The sequence below is a fragment of the Lissotriton vulgaris genome, chromosome 1_1, assembly GCF_964263255.1.
Source record: "Lissotriton vulgaris chromosome 1_1, aLisVul1.2, whole genome shotgun sequence".
Lineage (NCBI taxonomy): Eukaryota > Metazoa > Chordata > Amphibia > Caudata > Salamandridae > Lissotriton > Lissotriton vulgaris.
The window spans coordinates 401415524-401438307 of record NC_141685.1 but is presented as its reverse complement, the minus strand read 5'-3'; the positions used below and the strand labels follow the sequence as shown (position 1 = coordinate 401438307).

Here is a 22784-nt window from a genome sequence, read left to right as displayed (position 1 = left end):
TAAGTACAAGGGTTCATAAGCTCATAGAAATACCCACTTTCTAAAAGTGCAAACACAACAGGTGATGGACCGAATGTGGATCAATGTCACACACTCACCCCAGTCCAAAGATCTGGGCCCAAATCCATCGTTTTTTTGCACTCCACACCACCCTGGGTTAGACAATGGCGATATGCAAATCAGCTCTGACCCTGTGCCCCATGGGAACAGTCCAGTCCGAACTACAAAAGCCATGACCTTCCCAGAACAGAATCAAGCATCCGAGGACCAGACCGGTTTCGAGGTAACACCTCTCATCAGCCCGGCTAGCTTGACTCCAGTGGTGTGGAGTGCCTGGGACCCACGTCTGGGCATCCCCAGCGCACTTAGGGCGGAATATGCAAACACAACAGGTGATGGACCGAATGTGGATCAATGTCACACACTCACCCCAGTCCAAAGATCTGGGCCCAAATCCATCGTTTTTTTGCCCTCCACACCACCCTGGGTTAGACAATGGCGATATGCAAATCAGCTCTGACCATGTGCCCCATGGGAACAGTCCAGTCCGAACTACAAAAGCCATGTCCTTCCCAGAACGGAATCAAGCATCCGAGGACCGGACCGGTTTCGAGGTAACACCTCTCATCAGCCCGGCTAGCTTGACTCCAGTGGTGTGGAGTGCCTGGGAACTACGTTCTGGGAAGGACATGGCTTTTGTAGTTCGGACTGGACTGTTCCCATGGGGTACAGGGTCAGAGCTGATTTGCATATCGCCATTGTCTAACCCAGGGTGGTGTGGAGTGCAAAAAAACGATGGATTTGGGCCCAGATCTTTGGACTGGGGTGAATGTGTGACATTGATCCACATTCTGTCCATCACCTGTTTTGTTTGCAATTGCCGCCATAAGTGCGCTGGGGATGCTCAGACGTGGGTCCCAGGCACTCCACACCACTGGAGTCAAGCTAGCCGGGCTGATGAGAGGTGTTACCTCGAAACCGGTCCGGTCCTCGGATGCTTGATTCCGTTCTGGGAAGGACATGGCTTTTGTTGTTCGGACTGGACTGTTCCCATGGGGCACAGGGTCAGAGCTGATTTGCATATTGCCATTGTCTAACCCAGGGTGGTGTGGAGTGCAAAAAAACGATGGATTTGGGCCCAGATCTTTGGACTGGGGTGAATGTGTGACATTGATCCACATTCTGTCCATCACCTGTTTTGTTTGCAATTGCCGCCATAAGTGCGCTGGGGATGCTCAGACGTGGGTCCCAGGCACTCCACACCACTGGAGTCAAGCTAGCCGGGCTGATGAGAGGTGTTACCTCGAAACCAGTCCGGTCCTCGGATGCTTGATTCCGTTCTGGGAAGGACATGGCTTTTGTAGTTCGGACTGGACTGTTCCCATGGGGCACAGGGTCAGAGATGATTTGCATATCGCCATTGTCTAACCCAGGGTGGTGTGGAGTGTAAAAAAACGATGGATTTGGGCCCAGATCTTTGGACTGGGGTGAATGTGTGACATTGATCCACATTCTGTCCATCACCTGTTTTGTTTGCAATTGCCGCCATAAGTGCGCTGGGGATGCTCAGACGTGGGTCCCAGGCACTCCACACCACTGGAGTCAAGCTAGCCTGGCTGATGAGAGGTGTTACCTCGAAACCGGTCCGGTCCTCGGATGCTTGATTCCGTTCTGGGAAGGACATGGCTTTTGTAGTTCGGACTGGACTGTTCCCATGGGGCACAGGGTCAGAGCTGATTTGCATATCGCCATTGTCTAACCCAGGGTGGTGTGGAGTGCAAAAAAACGATGGATTTGGGCCCAGATCTTTGGACTGGGGTGAATGTGTGACATTGATCCACATTCTGTCCATCACCTGTTTTGTTTGCACTTTCTAAAAGTGGCATTTCTACAACTGTAATGAAAAATCCACCTACACCAATAAGCAGGATTTATCTCCACTATTTCATACATTGCAGTGCTACTCCTTTCATATCAGGAATTACTACTTAAATATCTTTAAGGGAATTTCCATTGTTAGCTTATGAGAGGAGTAGATCTCACAGCAGTGAGAAACCAAATAGACTGATTGTCACTGCCTGGGCATGCTACAAAATAAAGGCATATGCCCTACCTTTTATCTACACAGCATCCTGCCCAAACGGCTACCTACGGCCTACCTTAGGGGTGACCTATATGTAGTAAAAGGGAAGTTTCAGGTTTGACAAGTAGTTGTAAATGCCAAGTCAATGTGGCAGTAAACTGCACATGTGCAGGCACTACAGTTGCAAGCCTGAGACAGGTTTCAAAGGCTTAATATGTGAGTGGCGCAACCTGTGCTTCAGGCCCACTAGCATCATTTAACTTTCAGGCTCTGGCTATATGGGATACCACTCTACTAGGGACTTAAATAAGGCACATATGCCAGACAAGTGTAGACGAATCATACCATGTTTACAGGAGAGTGCACATGACTTTAGCACTGATCAGCAGTGGTAAAGTGCCCAGAGTCCTAAAGCCAACAAAAAGAGGGTCCAAAAAATACGTGAGGAAGGCAAAACATTTGGGGATAAACCTGCAAAAAGGGACAGGTCAAACACATATGTTAAAGACTTCTAAGAATGGGTAGCTCTGCTAAAGCCCGTAGAGGTATTTTGTTCTATGGACTCACAGATTCACGTAGTAGACAAGGGTTTTGGTGTTGGTGATCTATCTGAAAAAAACATCGGGATAGACGATATGCACTACAATAATCCTTGGTAAGCTCTCCTAGGAGAAACCGCACTTTGTTTTTGTGATTATAATTGTGTATACATTTGCACTGTTATGACTGTATACCCGAGGGTTGCTTTGTGGAAATCTAGTGTTTAGTACAGTAGCCTTCAGTTGGTTATGGTAACAAGGCAATAATAATGATAGAGCCCTTATTACTTATTATAAAGGTAGAGAGAGGGCCTGGCATATTGATGTGAAAAACATATCTGAAAGTCAATAGGCATTTATGGTTACATTGTTATTACTCTAAATGAATTGCCTACAGAATCAGTTTTTTGTTACATGGACTCCTACAGATTACTTTAGTAGACTAAGTTGTTGGTGTTTGAAACCTCCTTTGACAAATCCTAGTTATAAAATATTTGCACTGTGAGAATCCTTGTAAAGTCCTGTTACAGGTAGGATTTTGCTTCGTCAACTGTAATTCTGTATATATTTGCAACTTTATGACTGTATGCCTGGTGGATTCCATGTGGGAAAGCTTTTACCCAGGATAGTATGCCTGGGTTAGTTATGGTGATAAGCCAATGGTAACAGCTGTAGGTGTGGTTGATGTGCAGGGAAATGTTATGTAGATGCCAAAGTTCTGGACTGTTTATTAGAAAAAAGCTATTAGAAAGGGAGTAGGCCTGGCTCATTTTTTGTGTTAAACCAAAGCAAGGGTTTTGTGTGGGCACTCACTCTGATGAACCCTGAGACTAGAATTTCACTGTGATGATTCTTGTTAGGCCTTATTGTTAGGGGCTGTATATTGTTTTCCCAAGTGTTATTTTGTATATTTGTAATTTTATTAATGTTTATCTGATGGCTTCCACCGTATGTGCACCTCAGTAGGCATGTGTTGTATATAGTGTCAAGCCATTGGTAAGAACGAGAGGTCTTATTATTTCACTGGGAAAAGTTATGTCAGAATCCTAAAGTGTGATCTGTGTATAATGAAAGTTATGACAAAGGAAGTAGGCTTTACATATTGAGAAATGCATATGTTAAAGACAATAGGCTTTAAGAGTGGGTTGCTATTACACTGTGCTAAAGCCTGTAGGGCGGTAATTTATTACAAGAAATCTCTCAGATTAACGTAGTAGGCAAGAATTTTTGGAATTGGTAGCCCGAGACAAAAACCAGGTCCTAGACCTTTTCCACTATGGTAATCCTTTTTAGATTCTATTAGAAGAGAATTTACATTACTTTGACAACTGTATTTGGATATATTTGTAATTGTATTACTGCATATCTGATGGTTGCTTGTGGAAAGGCTTATGATCAGTGCAGTAGGCTCGAGTTGGTTATGTTCACAAGTCAATGATGAAGGCTTTAGGCCTACTTGTTTATAATAAAAAGTTATGATGACGGCAGAAGGTCTGAAATGTTGATTGTGAAAATCATATGTTAAAGTCAATAGGTATTTAAGGGTAGGTTGTTATTTATTTGTATTAAAGCCTAAGGATAGCTATTTTGTTACACAAAATGCGTCAGATTGCCTTTGTAGGAAATTATTATGGTGTTGGCCATGTCCTATGGCAAACTCTAGGCGTAGAAGACTTACACTGGTATAGTTCTTGCAACAATCTCTTCTTAGCTGTCTGCCAGAACTTGTACTACATTTTTTTTAATTGAATAAAACATCTATATATAAATAGATATCCATATAGATGCATAAAAGGCCTTCGGGTCAACTCTATTCTGCCACTGGTTGTCTTAGTGTCATTTACAATCTGCTTCCATCCATGACAGCATACTCCATTGGGTAATGGTTCAGCACACATCAGTCTTTGACTCTTTGATGGCATTTTCTGATCACATGTATAGATCCACCTGAAAAAGAGGGCACTTCTATGTCAGGGCTGGTTGACCAGGTCTTCAGTTTTAAATGTTTTACCTTCATAATCCCCTTTCATTTTTTTGCTTCTCTTATTATTTTAATGTTCCTTAAGAGGATAGTATGGCTCACCAGGCAGTGCTAACGGAATACTTGCTGCTCATCTCATCTGCAGATGTCGCATTCCACATTGCCACTTCCTCTAAATCAGGAGCTCACTGTGGAATGCAAGTGTATCAATGTTTTGCCATTCCAAGATGGCCAACCCATTGGTTGTAAATGTAGTGGTCATGCTGGAACTTTAAAACAGCAAAAGGCCATTTACAATACCTCTGAAAGAATGAAACCTGCTGCTATGTTTAGTTTCATTATTGCAAGCATATGTACATCATGCTTAGACAGCAGCAGGTTTTCTTTTTTCTACTTCTATTATTTTATTTTATCGTGCATATGTTGTTGAGTTTATGTGTATTTTATTGGGGTTGAGTCAAAGGAGGAGTGCAGGAATAAGTCAGCGGATGGATGTGTAGATGCATGAGAGTAAAGATGAGTGACAGAGTGCATCTATGATGACTTATTGACTGCCTAAACTCATAAATCACATAAAAGGCACTTTAAATAATAAGCCAGAGCTACTGGCATTGCCAGAGCTTGTTTTCTACTCAATGACCTGGTAAAGGAAATACATGTCTTGCGAGAGTCAGAGAGGTGGATGGAGCAAACCAACCATCAACCAGTGCATCCACGGAACTTATGCATGCTGCAGGATCTTGAGAAGAGAAAAGCAAAAAGAAAAATGTTGCAGTGACAAAGACGAGTGTTTGAGCAGCAGCCAAGACACTAAATTAGAAAAGATCAGATAAAAAATGGAAAAATCTGTTCCTTCTCAAATTTTTTATTTATTTTTTGTCATGAGTGCTTGCAGCCAAGTGGGAGAATGTCGATTCTTATAGGCTTACTGAACAAAGGATCGTACGTACTCCCCATATCTCTCTATGCTCCATCGCATAGCCCATTCCTACTCGTGCACTCAGGTTATATTGAGCCGTTATGTTTGTACTAGTTGATTCAATGCCCATTAGATTCCCCATGTTAGACTCATGTTCTGATTTGTTACCTTTGCCACAAATTGTAAAGCGCTTGGATATCCTTCGGGATCAAGTTTGCGCTATTTTAAAACTTTATAAATAAATAAATAAACAGATGGACTAAATGCTGAACAAATCAAACATTCACCCCAGATCGCAGATCTGTGTTTAATCCATAATTTTGTTTGCTCACCACGCCACCCCAATTTGGACCCAGTCATATGCAAATCAGTCTGGACCCTGCACCCTATGGGAACAGTCCAGCCCGAACTGCCAGGCCAGGTCCTCTGTGGACTGGAAACAAGCATCCTCGGACCAGTTTTGGGGTGTCACCCCTCATCAGCCAGGCTAGCTGAAATCCAGTGGCACAGTCAGCATGGGATCCATGTCTGGGCAAACCCTTTCCACTTAGGGCGACAAAAGCAAAAAGAACAGATGATGGATGGAATGCTGAACAAATCAAACATTCACCTCCAGTCACAGATCTGGAATTGATCGATTGTTTTTTTTGCTTGCCACGCCATTTTGGACACAGACAAATGCAAATCAGTCATGACCCTGCTCCACATGGGAACAGTCCAGCCCGACAGGCGCACTGCCTCCCCAGGGCGTTGTCTGCCATTGGCTGACACTGGGGAGGTGTTTGAATGCCCCTCTGTGCTCTACACCAGAGAGAGTCTTTTATTTTATTTTTAGCTTGGGTTGCTCAGGAAGAACTTCCCTAGTAGCTTGAGTATTTCTTTTTCTGTAATGACTTTCACTAAATCAGTGCTCAGGGGCATATCTCAGCCTCTGAGCACTAATTATCTTGGGAGAGAATCTCCCTTTCCCAATAATATATCTAGCCAGTGGGTCCTTGCTAGCACAGGAGAGTGATACACAAGCTGGGATCCACTCATTAGACACAAGGGATTTTGGGGGAGTAGGACCTTGGGCAAGGGTGCGTTCTCCCCCTCTAATAATTGCAGTCCTTCTGCCCCCTCCCCAACCTAGGGAATGGACATGAAGGGCACTGTGCTTAAAAGGTTTGCTTCCTTCCTCTCTAATAGATCCCAAATGATCAAAATAGTGAACAGTCTTTCATCGCCTGTGGCGGTAGGTAATGTTGTTCCTCAAGGCTCTATACTTGTACCCACATTGTTCAATCTCTATTTAGAACCACTAGGAAATCTCCTAAGTAAATCCGGGATCCACTATCATCTCTATGCAGACGACACTCAAATCTACCTCAAGGTTGCCTCCACTCACGATCTCTCCATCCTAAGCTCTACTCTCGACTCCATTCAAAACTGGATGTCAACACATCAACTGATTCTGAATCCCTCCAAAAGTGAATTCCTCCCCCTCTCCTCCTCACTCTCTCCTCCCCCGGTTCAATCATGGATGGATCAGATGAATCTACTTAACAATAAACCTATCATTGTCGAGAGTGCAAAATCCCTTGGTGTCATACTCGACAAAAAACTCAATCTAATCTCCCACATCAATTCCATTGCAAAGTCTGCTCGATACCAACTGCACCTTCATTGGGGAATTTGTCGCTTCTTCCCGGAGCAGGACCTTAAAACCCTGGTGCAATCGCTGGTCCTCTCCAGAGACTGGACTACTGCAATTTTCTTCTTACTGACCTCCCCAAATCCCACTTGTCCTCCCTTAAATCTGTTCTCCATTCAGCAGCTCGTTTCATTTATGGGGCCAAAAGAAGCGACCACATCACACCGATGTTATCCACCCTCTGCTAGCTTCCCATCGAGGCTAGAGCTATCTACAAGACTGCCTGTATCACCCACAAAGCCTTGCACGCCTCCTCTCCTCGCTACCTGGCGAATAAACTAAAACTCTCAGGAGGCTCTAGACCATCACGTAATGCGAAAAATCTACTGCTTGAACCTCCCACTTCCAAGAAGGAAAGATTGATGGCCCAATCCTTTTCAGGCAACGCGTGAGAATCTAGAACTCCCTTCCGCATCAGCTCCGGACCACCGCCTCCTCCCAGGCCATCAAAACGGACCTAAAAGTTCTCCTTCTCCAAAGACACCTCCAAAAGTAATTCACGCCCTCTCTATTATCTGAAGGAAGACCTCCCATTACTGAAATTTCTATTCTCCATTCCTATGGAAGTGCCTTCCCAGTGTGTTCTTGTGGTTGGAGAGTTTGTCATTTATTGCAGTTTTATCCTTGTACCTGTGTTTGGTACTCTTTTGTAACATGCACACGCACTTTTCTCTTGTAACACACTGTTTGCTACCTCTCACATTTTGTTTGCTTTGATACTTGCACAAGTGCCACCATTGCCTACGTAACGTTTGTTCTTGTGCATGAGTGTCTAGCATATATTGCTTTATTATACCTCTAATTGTACTTTGTTTTCTCTTGTAACTTGCACACTTGTCACTTTTTCCTCCTGTAATGCACTGTTTGCTACCTCATGTATGTTGCTTGCTCACAATTGTCACTTTTACCTCATGTAATTTAACGTCTGCTTTTGTAATTTGTTCACTTGTAATTTTCTCCTCATGTATCATTACTGTTCCTATTGTGAAGCACTCTGACGCCTTCGGGTAAAGTCCGCACTATATAAAAACGCATAAATAAATAAATTCCCGATCTGCTCCCTGGGGGCCATAAAGTACACTAGACACCAGGGTCTAAATATAAAAATAGATTTAGGCGTGGGGCCCGACCACTATAAACAAGAAGCCAGAGGATTAATGGGGGTAAATCCCACCAATCTGCCTCTCCGGGGGGGTCAGACAGCCTACTAAGCATAAGTAAGTGGCGCAGGTGTTGCACTCTGGTTTGTACCATGTGGGTTGGGGGTGTGATCAATGCCAGACTGCAGTATCCTCACCGCTTTCTTTTGCCCCAAGGGCAAAAAGCATGGTCTCAGGTGGACTTTCTACCCCCAGGGCAGGTTTTGGGTAACTTCCCAAATCAGACAAACCTCTTTTCTTTCCCCTGGGGGAAGAAATACACTACTGCTCCTTTTGGGATGGGGTTTAGATTTTTTATGCCAGGGTAGGCCGCACCCTCTTTTTTTAGTTATGGCACCATTTTGAACCCCCTAGTGTTTAGGAGGCATTCTGCCTCCCTCAGGGGCACATTGAAGGTAAACTGGTCTCTGTACTAGTGGTACATAAAAACTTGTTTTTCTCATTTAGGGTGGTTGTAAGATCAATGGCATTTTTTAAGCCCCACCCCATCCCCCCTCCCCACCACACCTTGGGGGCATATATGAGATTTGTCACAATTGGCGAGAGTGCCCCAAAACTTCCCCTGGTCTGACACCAGGGTTTTTGCCATTGGGGTAAAATAAAGTAGTGCAGATGTTGCACTCTCTGATTGGCCACGCCCTCATCCCAAAAGGGACAAACCAGTATTTTTACCCCCTCCCAGGAGCAAGCAGGAGGTTTGCTTCAATTTGCCACTGAGCCCACACATAGTCCTGCTACTACATATGTGCTACGCATCCACTGCGCATACACGCTCCCGAGACACAAACATTGTCAATTCAAGGGTCAAGGATTCTCACTACTGTGGAATGTTACTCAAGTGGGAGCAGTAGAAAGCTGTCACTGCTGACATAGAAAAATGCCTTATCACAACTAATGATTCATAAAAGAAGCACTGCTTTAGGTGACTAACCCAGGACACAGACAGTTAGTTCTATGCTAGCAATGAGGGCACGCTTGGTGTACCCCTCAAAGACAGAAAAACGGTTCTGGACCTCACATTACCATGAACTGTCCTAAGCTTCTGTGTACAAGTTAGGTTAGCATAGTTACTGGGCCAAACAAAAAGTCAGATATCACTTTCACATGCAATCTGGCACTTGGGACATGGGTACTCGCCTGCTTACCGAGCAGGAGATATTCCCATCGCAACAGTATTCAACCCCTATACTAATTGATTACACAATGTCAGTATTATTGTTTGACTATATAACTGGCTTGATTATATTTAGCTAATTGAGCATATTACAGGACTTTGAGCTTCCTGGATTTGTCTTTTCTTTAGTTCCATTTACAATAGAGGCTAACATTTAAAGCCCAATATGCATGGTTGAACCCTGCTTTTTCTAGGAGTGTGAGTGATAATTTATTGACCAAATGCAATCACCCAAGTGAAATTAATGTGTGGTCTCTTTTATCGATCACCCAACAAGCACACAGCCAAGAAAGTGATTTTAATCAAACTTGGGGGATAGTCTGCACTTTGTGACAGATTATGTCTCTCAGTAACACTAAGACAACGGTGTAGCTTCAAACGTGTTTGGGAAGATGCAGTATCACAGGAACTCTGATGCAAAGGGAACTTCTACCATTAGTTAAAATCATCTATTATGTCACAGACTATTGAGTGTTTGAGGAAAAATTGTGTAAAAGACTTAATTAGACATTTCTCCTTGGGTTTATGTCAGAATCCCTTTCAAAATGCCGGGGGCACACAGGGGCTACTGGGCCCAACCGTGGTGGTTGAGACCTTTTACTCCTGATATCCCGGGGCCCGCCCTACTATGGATCTTGAGCAACTGAGTCAAGAACCTCTTATGCACTTGAACTCAAAAGCTCCCTCAGGGGAAGTATAGATACAGGTTAGTGAACGCAACTCATAACACAAAGTGCACTCAGTAAATCAGTGTCCAGTCAAATACTTGTTAACTCTTTGCATTCAAGAAGAATACAACATTCATGAGCAGCAACAAAATCCCCTTGAGGTCAGGAGTCTAGTGTTTACTTGGCAAATCCCTGTCCCACATTTGTTCCTGGCAGTGTTGTTGGGGTTATTCCTCATTTACTGGAGGCTGTATCCAGGGAAGTCTCACTAGTAGGCCTTACTCAAGAGTCCACTTTAACTCTTAAGAAATAGTCAGAGTGTCTATGGTGCCTCTGCGAGTCACGGGGGCCTGACAGGCCCAAATCAAGTACTACACGCTCCAGCATGACAGAAGCATTCAGCGGTTCATTGGGTGCCCTCACTGCGAGCACTTACAATGCTCTGGTCCTGCTCTGTGGAGGTTGGCTGCTCAAGAGATAGGCGGCAGCACCCCGCAGGTGCAAGCTCTCTCCCAAGCGGTGGTTCCAGCCGCAACAGAGATCGGAAGTGCTCCAGACCTCTGTTGACCCCTAAGTTCAGCTTTTCCCAGCACGGCGGAGGGAGTTGATCTGTGTGCTCCAGACTGGGTCCCAGTGAAAGAGCAAAGTCCTCTCTGCGTTCTCCGGAGTCCATGGGTCGGTTGGCGGACAGGTCTCGGATTTCGACCTGCAGGGCTCTGCTTCAGTTTTGCTGGGCAATGGCCTGAACTTGGCAATACTTGGTACCAGCAGCCCCACCTTGCATATGGGGTTGCTGCAGCTGCCGCTGACAAAGTGTTGAGCTTTCCTGTGCATTCACCTATACCACAGGGGCCTCTCTAGGCATACAGGGTTGATGTTAAGGCTCACATAGGTCTTGGCGCTTTGTCGGCACAGTAACTTCTACGGTGGCCCACTCTGGTATATAGGGTCAACAAGGCAGTACTGGCGTCTTCATGGTACTCAATGCACGGCTGAGTCCAAGGTGGCCCTCTGCTGGCATGTGGGGTTTGCTGATTCACTCCTGTACATGACCAATGACCAGATCAATGCACAGCCAACTCCCCACACTTCCACTGCAAGTCCTCTCTGTAGGTCTCCCCGCTGGACCTCGTGCCCAACGCTCGCCTTGGCAAGCAGACAGGTGCGGGGCTCCAGGGCAGGTGGTCTAGGTTTCCCTGGATCATGTCCCTTCACCCAGCAGGGAGAGTAACAGGCCTTGGCCACCTGCCCTGGTCATTGACATAAGCCTTGCAGATCTTCCCATCATCACACAGCCCATCTGGCTGCTCGGCAGATGACAAATTCTGGGGTCTCAATCTTCCCTTCATATAGTCAACTTCCAGACTCCAAATGTGATTTAGGGTCTGAGTCTTTGAAATTTTATGTTGGGATTCTGCTTATTTTGAAGTGTATACTTTACTCTCGCTTCTTCCTCTTGAAAGGCTGTCTGTCACAGCGGGAGTGATTCTGAAGCTGATCGTCCCACAGCACAGGCCATGGTGACCACAGTTTACACCTGGATGTCAGCCACAGTGATTGATATGTGCATTAAAATGTTAATCCCAAGCTCACAGGCCTACTCTTTATGATTCCCTCATCAGCCCAATCTCCTTCCTGAGATGTGTCCAGACCCTTTCCTTCTGATCAATCACTGAATCAAATTTGAAGTGTACACTGGGGTTTCCCTCTGTCTCTCTCCTCCTTCATTGTGCGTTTCCACCAAGCTGACAGGAATATAGCAATACTCAAATCTGTCAGGGGAGATTCCTCTACTCCTCATGTCTTCATCAGGCAGGCCTGGGCTTCCCAAAATTGAACCCAAGGTCCTCTATGTAATGTATCATTGCAGAAACACTTGCATTCAGTGTACACACACATCATGCATGCTGTCCGATACTGTCGCCTCCATGTGTTGTGCGCATATACATCCAATGCACAGAGTTACGCCATTCGAACAGCTCAGTATTGTACCTTTCTATATTGTGCCGTGGTGTGCTATTTGCATACTTACCATGAGCGCTGCACTACACTTCACCCTTCATGTATTGTACTTCTAGCAAGGACACATACCCACAGCACATGCTTGCATTGTGCATGCACTGCACAATACGACATCTCTCATGTAATGTTTTCATTGCAGTCATACAGACACTCAATACTTGCTCTAGTCATGCATGTACTGCACAGCACTTCGTTACCCCTGAACTGTACCCTTCCCAGGCACACATAAATCCAGCGCAGTCAACACTCCTGTGCTGCGTAGAGCTCTACCTCTAACTGATGTAGGCCCAGGGTGAGTTAAGCACATGCAGCAGAACTTTTAAAAAGCTGAGTGAGCCTGTATGCCTCACTCCAGTGACACGGGGTAAAAAAGACCTATTTACTCCTGCTGATCATTAAACTGTATGCTGTCACCACCATACCTGTGCTGCTTAACTCCTGGTGAAAGCTGAAGCGTTCCATTACTATGAGAGTAGCGCTTTGGGCACCCCTCCCAGTCCAACAAGACCGCAAACCGTGCAACAGGCCTATGTTCTGGTGCGCATGCATGGTTTGTGTTTCCCTCTGACAACAGAAATCAGCATTAGGGAAGCAGACACTCAGAGCAGGGGTACATGTCCTTTACCATGCAGAGGACTTTTCCGACCCAACAGTAGTCATTATTTTGCACTACATTTTGCTCTATTTTTGTACATCATTTAGGATCCACTATGGAGTGATGTGTTGAATGCCATATTCCGTAATGCGTTCCTGCACCCATAGAAATTCGAAGTTCTGTAGTAATTATTGCATTACCCACAATTTTCCAGACATACATTGGAATGCTGACATTTGCGGTATGAAAATTTAATTCTGCATGTAATTTCCCATTTTCTGAAAGATAACTTGGAATAGGAACTATTTACCATAATCTATAAATATCTCCCCCATGATGCCAGTATTTACCGGTGCTGTCATCCTCATTTGTCCCACTCAGAATCAGACCTGACCCCCCTCTTGCTATGCTGTGCAGGATCTGCACTAAAGATGGTCACATTCATTCATTGGTATGTGTAATCTCTTAACACTCCATGTCTCAATGTAAAAACATTGGCTGAAAATAATGAAAGCATGAATAAGAAAAATGGAGAAGAACATGAACGCATACTTGCAATTTCTTTAAACTGAGAGAGGATGGGCTCATTAATATCATAATAAACTTCTTCAGGGTGACTGTTATCTCTGATGTACAGAAGATCTTCCACAGTGATGGGATCCTTCGCCCCCTGCCACAGAGTCATGCTGTACCTAAAAAGAGAAAAGCAGTACTTAAAGATCAATGCTGCATAGCAGCAGAGTTTCCAAAGTAAAACCATGTCAAGGACCTCAAGGTACTCTAAAGTACTTCTGGGGGACCGGTTCATAATGCTCTTCAAGTACAAATTGTGGGTCCTTCTAGCTAAGGTTTCAACAGGAGGCACAGATCAGACTTTTGGAATAACCATTGACCATGTGAAGAATTCCCAATTAGATGAATTAAATGTATATTCAACCCTTAGGAATAGCCTAAATATCTGGTTCAGACAGATCAATAGAGGAAACTCCTAATTTAAAGTTTGCATTGGGGGCTAGGGCTTTTTACAGGGCAGAGGCTGCATTCTCAGGAGACAGCTTATGGAAGGTGCATGGGGATGGGTACATTTGTTCATAAAATCTTTATTTCGGTTGATAATACCATAAAAGATACAAACACATACATCTTTGTCAGTGATGTTCGAAATAAAAATTAAAGAAATATTCCTTGCATCGGCCCCAAAGGATCAAATAATTCTTATTACAATATTTGAACACGAAGGAAGATTGACAGAGGACAGAATTTAACTATTTGCCATCTTAATTAAGGGTATTTGTTATATAACTAAAGTGCAAGCGCATTTGTAACTGGCATTTGTTGATTTAATATAATCTACACAGCTTCTACTATAAACCAGTCTTTTAAGATGGGTACATTTATCACAGAGTTTCAGAAAATAATAAAGGGTTCTGTTCGACCATATTCATACAATGTCTACCAATTTAAGCAGATAGAGTTTTGTTTGAAAAACATGGGTGTTAGTCTGCAAATGCCTGATGCAGCGAGATGTCAAGGAGAGATCCACCAAGGCATCTCTCCTTGGCACAAGTAACGCAAATCAGCACAAAGCTCTATTTGCATTACTTTATGGCTTTTTTTCAACGCAAAAAGGATTGTACTGGAAAAGAAATAGTTTATCAAGACTTTGCATGAATTTTTGTGACCTGCAGCGGTGCAAAGTGTTTATATATCTGCTCCTTGTATGAAGCGTTAGCACTTTTCCTTTGGTAGCTGGTGATATTCCAAACCAGTCTTGATGGCCTGTGGTGCGGAAACTCATTTGTGAAGAAAGAAGGATCTATGTTGTGCAAGGTTCGGCCTACGATGCTCTTGGACTTAAACTTTATGGTAGTTCTCATCGGCAGCTAATGCAGAGTGCAAATGTCGGGGTTACACAATCTCTGCTTTTTCAAATGTCAGAAACTTCTTTCTTTTGTATTTAGAAGAGGTTACAGCTTGTGCAATAGACATATGAGAATTCCAAATATTTTATCATGCCTCTGCTTTGTGCATAAAGTCTGGGTATCAAAAGAACCTCTTTATAGTACAAAGGTGTTAGGATCATCAGAGAGTCTTTTAAAGTTAGCTTCGGCTAAGGGTCCATAATAACAGCCCATTTTACCACAGTGCGAACATGTGCAGGTGAGTTCCGTAGCCAATGTGAGGAGACTTCAGGAGAAGCTCCTGGAACCACTATTTCAGTTTTTGGTTAATTTAGTTTTAGGCAATTATGGTTTAGCCAATCATCTACTCCCACTAAGCGGAAGAAGAAATTGTCATGTTTTTCCTTTGTGGATGGAAGGATCTGCAACAACGGCAGATTGTCAATGGCGTATTTGTATGCAGTAGGCCCGAAGAGCAATAAAACTCTGGAATTGGGCATAAACAATGACTAACAATTGGTGCAAGAAAGACACATGTGCAACTGCACCTATCAGTCTATAAGGGGAAGACTGGACGGGGATCTTGAAAAAATCTGATCAATATGGTAAGAAAATGCTGATAAATCAAGTGAGATTTTAAGTTTTGTAATGAGCTCATGTTTTTTTTTATATCTGGGATCCAAAAGGAAAGACTAAGCTCTTTTTATGGAACTCTTAACATCCACAGATTTCTCCAAATGCACCGGTTGCCAAGCCTTCAAGAGTAACATTTCAGATAGCCATACACACCATGCATTATGACACTTTCAACTCCCTCTCGCCACACTTCTCCATTAAGACTTTCACCCTCTGTTGATTGTCACCTGTCTGACTTTTGCAGCAGCCATCGGAAAAAGGGCCACGCGGACTTCGCCATCACGGCCCGTACTGGATAGGTGACGCGCTGCGGGAGATCCTTGATAAGGTCGTACATTTCCTGGATCATTTCCAGTGTGTAGGAGTTGTTTGGCAACTGAGGAACATAGAGGGTCTGCCATCCAGGTGAAATTGTGACCTTTGGGTACTTTTCTTTAACAAGTCTAAGAAATCTGCAAAAGTACCAATAACAATTTAAAGTCATTTACAAATGGATAAAGAATCACATTCCATTGCACAGTAAATAGTATTGTAGTCAATCAGTCTAGCAGGCTTTCTTAGCCTTCACTAGGGCACAGTCTAAATATATGGGTCCGATTTTCTATTGAAACAGCACCTTTCTTGATTAGTAAATCCAATGAAAATTTTAGATACTGACCTGCAAGGGTTCTCCCTCTGCTATAAAATGTATCTATCTAACTAAACATCTATATGGGTGAAGATGACCTATGACGAACAGGAATGGTGTAAAGATTTTTAATGTTCCTGATAAAGTTTCCATTTTCATGCCTTTTGTATTAAGTTAGGGTTGCCTCAGATGCTGCCTTGCCTCATACTGTGGACTTATCAGCTATGAAAGTGAAGTATTCAGAGGCATCAGAAAAGATAAAGGAATGACTGTAAAAAGGGAAGTAGGGCAAGCATTGGTAGATCACTCCTTAAGCCAGCAACTCGCTTACTGCTGAATGAGGCACTACATGAATCGAACGGCAGCTCAGGTGATTGTACAATGGGTGGAGCAGTGGTCACCTACACATTGGTTTTAGGCAGATAAGCTTCTCAGTGTGAGTCATAGGCAGGTAAGCTTCTCAGTGTGAGTCATTCATACATGTCAACATCACAAAATATTGGTACAAACTGGGATGACGTGACAAGCGAGATAACAATGGATTAAACCCAGATCTATCTGGGGGAGAGTGTCTGAAAAGTTTCAACACTCCGTCCATCATTTTTTTTGTGATGTTGTCATTCAATCATGCGACAGGGAAAACCCTACCCTTCCTGCAGTGCTTAATTTGCAAAAGAATGAGTGCTGATGTTCAAAGCTCTTCTCAGAAACCTGTGGCCACTGCTATCAAATGTTGGCTCGCCGGAATACCAAGGCTACGTAGTCAGGAGTCCACGCCATGCCTCTTTAATCCACTGTTTGACACTGCCTGCACTTTATCTCATTCTTGCTGGTTCTTGCTTTCTCCCTTTATGACGTTTTGTACATCTTTCTCTTTCTCCTTCTTTCCCCTTAATGTGTTTTTCTCACTATTGCTCTTGGTAAATATCTGATGACTAAAAATAAGTGCTGATTACAAAAGATTTCTGCCGATAACTTCAGCTCAAATTAAACACTAGCTTCCTGGCATTTCTATCATAGTGAGCTGTTGGCTTATACAAGCACTGGTGTTCATAGACATGTTAGGGCGATGTGAACGAGGGCGACAGGTACCCTAGATATACATTTCCTAAACATTCAAGAATGTTTGAAAAATACCAGGAGTCACCTTTAATGAAGATTAATGTAATATGCATTGTCATTTTTTACATTATATTGAGGTTTTCGAGCGGTTCGACCGGTGCCTCTGGTATATAGGTATCTGCTGAAGAGTTTTTTGTGTAGCCAGCAATCTTCAGACAATAATAAAAATGCCAAGATAACCATGGTGATCAATGTACTTGCTGGAGGTCTCTTGAGTTTTGTCTCTTAGGGGCATATGTAGGTAGGCGTTTGCGATTCGCAATCACCGGAATTCGCAGAATTCCTGCGTTTGCGAGTCGCAAACAGCAATCTGGTATGTAGGTGCCACATCGCAAAATGAGGAATCGCAAAAATTGTGATTCCTTATTTTGCTCAAGCATTTAAGGAATCCCAATTTTGCGATTCCTTAAATGCTATGTAGGGGTGCCTTAGAAATAGCGATTTGGGTTTAAGGAATCGCAAAATACCACCTACTCCAAGTAGACGGTATTTTGCGATTTCCTTTCAAAATGAAATTTTTTTTTTAATTCAAAGTGCCAAGTGGCGCGCAGACATGCCCTTAGGGCATATATGTGCGCCACATGTACTTACAGGCACATTCCGAGGTGCAACAAGTGTCCTTTGGACACCCTGGCACCCTTGGAATTGCGATTCTCAAATTGCGATTTTCTAATAGAAAATCGCAATTTGAGAATGTATCCCGATTCATTCCTATGGGCCTCTTGGCCCATTAGGAATGCATGGGACACTCATTACTTAATTGCGATTCGCAATTTGCTAATCGCATTTAAGGAAGTTTTGAGATTCGCTAAAAAATTGCGAATTTTTACCTATATTCCATTTTGCAATTCTCAAATAGCGATTCCTTAAAAATCGCTACTTAAGAATCGCAAAATGTGAATTACCTACATATGCCCCTTAATAAAGTAGCATATAGCATTAATGAGCCTTCTCCAATGAACAACGTGTAGCATGCAGATCATAGATTTGTATGTTACTGAGATAGCCCAGTGGGTTACTGCTTTTGTTGCAGAGGCTCTTTTGTTACTTTTAGTTGATAAATTACAATCTCTTTAATGTAAAACAGTGAGCAATGAACTGGCAGCAAAGAGCAGTAGGAAAACGGAAAGGCATAGGTTTGGAACCTTATCATTTTTTCCTCAATTTTTCGTTCTTCCAAGGTGGCTAACAGTAGCGCCTGGCATTGATCACGGGTGGGGGGGGGAGGGCAAAACGGGTTGCAATGTGGGATTCGCAGGGGATGTGGCAGGGGTGTCATGTGGAAATTAAAAAATACAAGAAATAAAATTGAATGTACCTTTCAGCGCTGTCCCGCGTCTTCTCTGCTCCTGCTCTCCTGCCTCCAACAGGAACCAGTCAGCCAGGCTCCCTCTCCTAAGCCACTCACAATGCTGCATGCAGCATTGTGATTGGTCGGGACAGCGCCCAGCCAGGGGCTAGTGAGGTGAGCATGTTCTCCATGTAGGCTGCTGTTTTTGACAGCTGTTCAAGCCCTAAACCAATGACAGCGTCATAGCTGAACTGACTGCGTGTTCAGTGGAGTTCTTTAGACCCACGTGCTCATGCAAGAATGGCCGACACAATTTGCTCCCATTTATCACTAGCACACAACATCCACTGGTTGAGTGCAAATTGAACTATGCTACCCACGTAATCATTATCAGGAGTCAAGTGGTTGTAATTGTCCCTGTAAACCTGTGCACAACAGTAAAAACACATGCAAAACAGGCACAGTCACTTGTTGGTACTCATCATTGCTCATTTATTTGTGAGCGGGTAAGCAAACCCACTCAAGCCTCTGCATGAACCTAATATGCGATATTGAACCTGTTAATTCCCCACGGTTCCACATGACGGTCAGGTGATGGACGGACCAGCTCCTAAATATTAACACTAGAGGATAGATTTTTAAAGCCTTTGCACCGGTGCAGTGTCACTACAAGTGATGTGAAAAGGTGCACAGACTTTCATTAGAATTTACTTTCCAGCCAAAGGGTAGCGCTTTGCTCTACATTCTGCGACTTTACATCAAGGTGCGTTCTATGTGTAGTACAGGAGCATTTCCATGCAGCCACTCAAGGTTTGGATTCAAAGCCCTATCTACTCAAATGGTAGGCGGGGCTTACGCATGGATCCTGGAGACAGGTGTAACACTGAAGAAATGTTTCTTCACTGCAAAAGTTTCCAACTTTGCATATGTGCTATAATTCACAGCACACATACAAACTGGTAAACGGTTTAAACCATGCTGAAGCATAGTATTTTCTAGGTTAACCCTTCCAGTACAAAATCTAGGCTACACATCATACATTCACACAAGCACTAGTGTGCAACAGGATTTGTGTTGTGCAAAGCTGCCTAAAGTGTGGTGCACTTTAGGCAGCTTTGCACCACACAGGGTAAAGAGAAACAGTGCCATATCTTAGTAGCTCTTTTGGTCTCTTCCTTCGACGACGCGCATGGCGCCAAATGTAAGTAAATCTGTCACTTCCGCTCTGCCACTGTATGAGGTTGACTATAGAGTGGAATAGCGTGTCTTCAGATGCTAGGTTGGTGGTGAATGGTAGAGGTGAATCCTAGAGTGTGGGAGCTACCACGATTGACATACAGAGGTCATCTGAAGGTAGTTTGATTTTTAATTGTTTAGCTCAGGTGGCCTTTTCAGGTTTGGCTGGCATTGGAGCACTGGCAACGATACTGTTTGTGTTTTCAGCAGCAAACACGTGCTCTTCCTACACCACTTATTTATAAAATACATCAACCTGTGAAGGTCTCATTTCGCCATTGAAAACAGAGTAGGAAAGCCAGAATTCTGTCAACAGGGTGAGGTTGAGGAAGAAATAACCAAATATTTGAGAACATGCTGAACTTTAAGTGCTCACTGTCATCTGTCAAAGAGTAAGGCATGATAGTCCAGAATTTGGGTGCATAAGTTCCTGCCTGCCAACTGATCTTTGTTTGGAGGCTGTCACTATCTATTCAGTAATAGTCATGCTTCGCGCAGGCAAAATGGCTCTACAGAATTTTGTAGGGCCACTCTGTTTGGAACCTTGCATTACCACCCTAAAATGGTTTCTCGTCATTTGTACTGGAGTGTGAGCAGATTGATGCCTAGTAGAATGCAGAAAGCACAACCCTAGATCTTCGCAGGCGGAAGGGGAAAACGTTTAGCGGAAGAATGGTGAAAGAACTAAGGGTCTTAATTGTATATTGGTGATAAGCATACTCCATTGCAATGACAATGGAATGTGCTTACCACCAATTTAATGGTACACCTGCTGAATTTAGTTGGGGTTGGACCTTTGGTGTAACCACAGTTGAGAGTACTCCGTCTCCACCATGGTTACACCCCTCCAATGGCCCAATGGAGTAAGGGCCGACGGAGATTGACCTGTATGTCCACCCACCTAATTTAGATGGGTGGACATATAAGTTACTTTTCACTGCCCACAGTGGTAATGGGCAGTGAAAACTGTCTAATGCTGCCCTCGCCATGGGAGATACCTTTCATGGTGAGGGTTGGCCATTTTTTTTGTTTTCAAAAAGAATATCCCTCTTCTGGATTTTCTATTCGAAAATAGAAAAAAGGCTTGTCACTAACAAATGCTCAGTTAGATCACACGCACTAAAAAAACCACCTCATTAAACCACTACTACATACATCAACACTCACCAGGGCCCCGCAAACCATGTTGCCAAATAACAACAACGCTCTGCAGGCTGACCTGAAGATAGTCTCCCTTAACGTCAAGAGTCTAAATCACCCAATTAAGAGGAAGAAAGTACTAGACTACCTAGCTAAGACCAAAGGAGACATTGTCCTCTTACAAGAGACACAACTAGCCAGAGAAGACGCTAGCAAGCTCAAAGCGAAATGGATAGGTCAGGTGGCCTGCTCCCCGGCCGTAGGGGAAAAAAAGGGGCATCATCACCCTAATAAATAGCAAATCCAAGATAACTATTGAAAAAGAACAAGGTTACGAGCAGGGGAGACTACTGATCACCCAACTGAAAAGAGGAGATGAAACTATACTGATAACCAACACCTACGCTCCTAACACAGACAACACTAGTTACTGGGAAGGGGTAACAAGGTAAATAGAAGCTTACCAGCCATGCGACATGAATGTGCTGGGAGGCGATTTACACCTAGCCCTGGACCACACCCTAGACAGGCAATCAGGATCACAAACCCGACCCCCGGCGTCCCTCAATACTCTAAAAAACATATGCATCAAGATCAACCTACAAGATCCATGCCGACCCCAACACCCCGATACCAGAGACTACACCTTTTACTCTAACCCACACAACTCATACAGTAGAATAGACTACATCCTCACACACACCTGATAGAACACACAGACATCGCGGCTAGAACAATTTTAGATCACTCATGCATCAGCTTACAACTCACTGGCAGACACAACGAGCACAGCAAACGCAGATGGAGATTTAACAATAAAACCATGGCAAAAAAACAGGACAAAGACAGAATAGAGAAAGCCATAAAGGATTACATCGCAGAAAACGATATACCTGACACAGACCCAAAGTGCCTATGTGATGCCCTTAAGGCAGCCATTAGGGGGACGCTAAACCAACTAGAACAGGACATCAAAGAACTTGAAAGGAAACACATTAGCGATACCTCTAACGCAGCCACATTGGTAGAACTCACAGGGAAAAAATATGAATTCAACAGAATTCTGAGCGAACGGGCAGGTCAGTGGATCAGGAAATACAAACAAATCAACCTATGCTAGGCTAACAAAATGGGCAAAACACTTGCGTCATACCTCAAATGCAAGCAAAGACAACAATGTATCTCTGCAATCACGGATACTAACAACAAGCCACACACCAGGAACAAAGAAATCATGCACACATTCATGGAATTCTACAAAGAACTGTACAAAAAAAAACAACAGCGTAGACCAGGAGGGATGCTCAGCCTACCTAGACAGTCTTAATCTACCCAAGATAACAGAACAGGAAGCCATGGCTTTAGGTCAGGACATAAAACTAGGGAGATCACTACAGCCATCAAGGCACTAAAAGACGGCAAAGCCCTGGGACCAGACGGATACACCGCGCCCTTTTACAAAACCTTCCAAGATCAACTAGTCCCAGTTCTGAGAAAAGTCTTTAACCACTGTGGGAAAGAGGGGGCAGTGACAGAATCCATGTCACAAGCCAATATAATTGTCATACCTAAGGAAGACAAAGACCCTCGATGGCCCAAAAACTACCGTCCAATATCACTCATAAACTTAGACTGTAAGCTATATGCCAAAATCCTAGCCACAAAATTAAATAAAGTGCTTCCACAGCTAATCGGAAATTCACAGGTAGGCTATCTAAAAACTTGCATGTCCCATGACAACACGAGGCTCCTCTGCCAGGTCATAGAACACTCCTCCAAAACAGTTAACCCAACAGTAGCCATCACGCTAGATGCATAAAAAGCTTCCAATAGGGTATCCTGGCACTTCTTAGAGAAAAGCATGCAGGCGCACAGCCTGGGCGAGAGCTTCATGCGGAAAGTCATGGCTCTATGCAAATCCCCCAAAGCCGAGATAGCAATCAACGGAGCGACCTCAGCCCCCTTTAATCTCGAAAGGGGGACGAGACAAGGATGT

General features: G+C 43.8%; 1 protein-coding gene across 1 annotated transcript in view; it reads right to left on the bottom strand.

The window, feature by feature from the left end:
* Positions 1–22784, bottom strand: part of FAM151A (family with sequence similarity 151 member A) — a 91688-nt gene that overhangs the window by 57636 nt on the left and 11268 nt on the right. The window contains exons 4-5 of the mRNA XM_086925121.1: positions 15599–15823; positions 13387–13526 (exon numbers count right to left, since the gene is read on the bottom strand). Coding sequence (XP_086781247.1) covers positions 13387–13526; positions 15599–15823 — 365 coding nt within the window. The remainder of the gene's footprint in view (positions 1–13386; positions 13527–15598; positions 15824–22784) is intronic.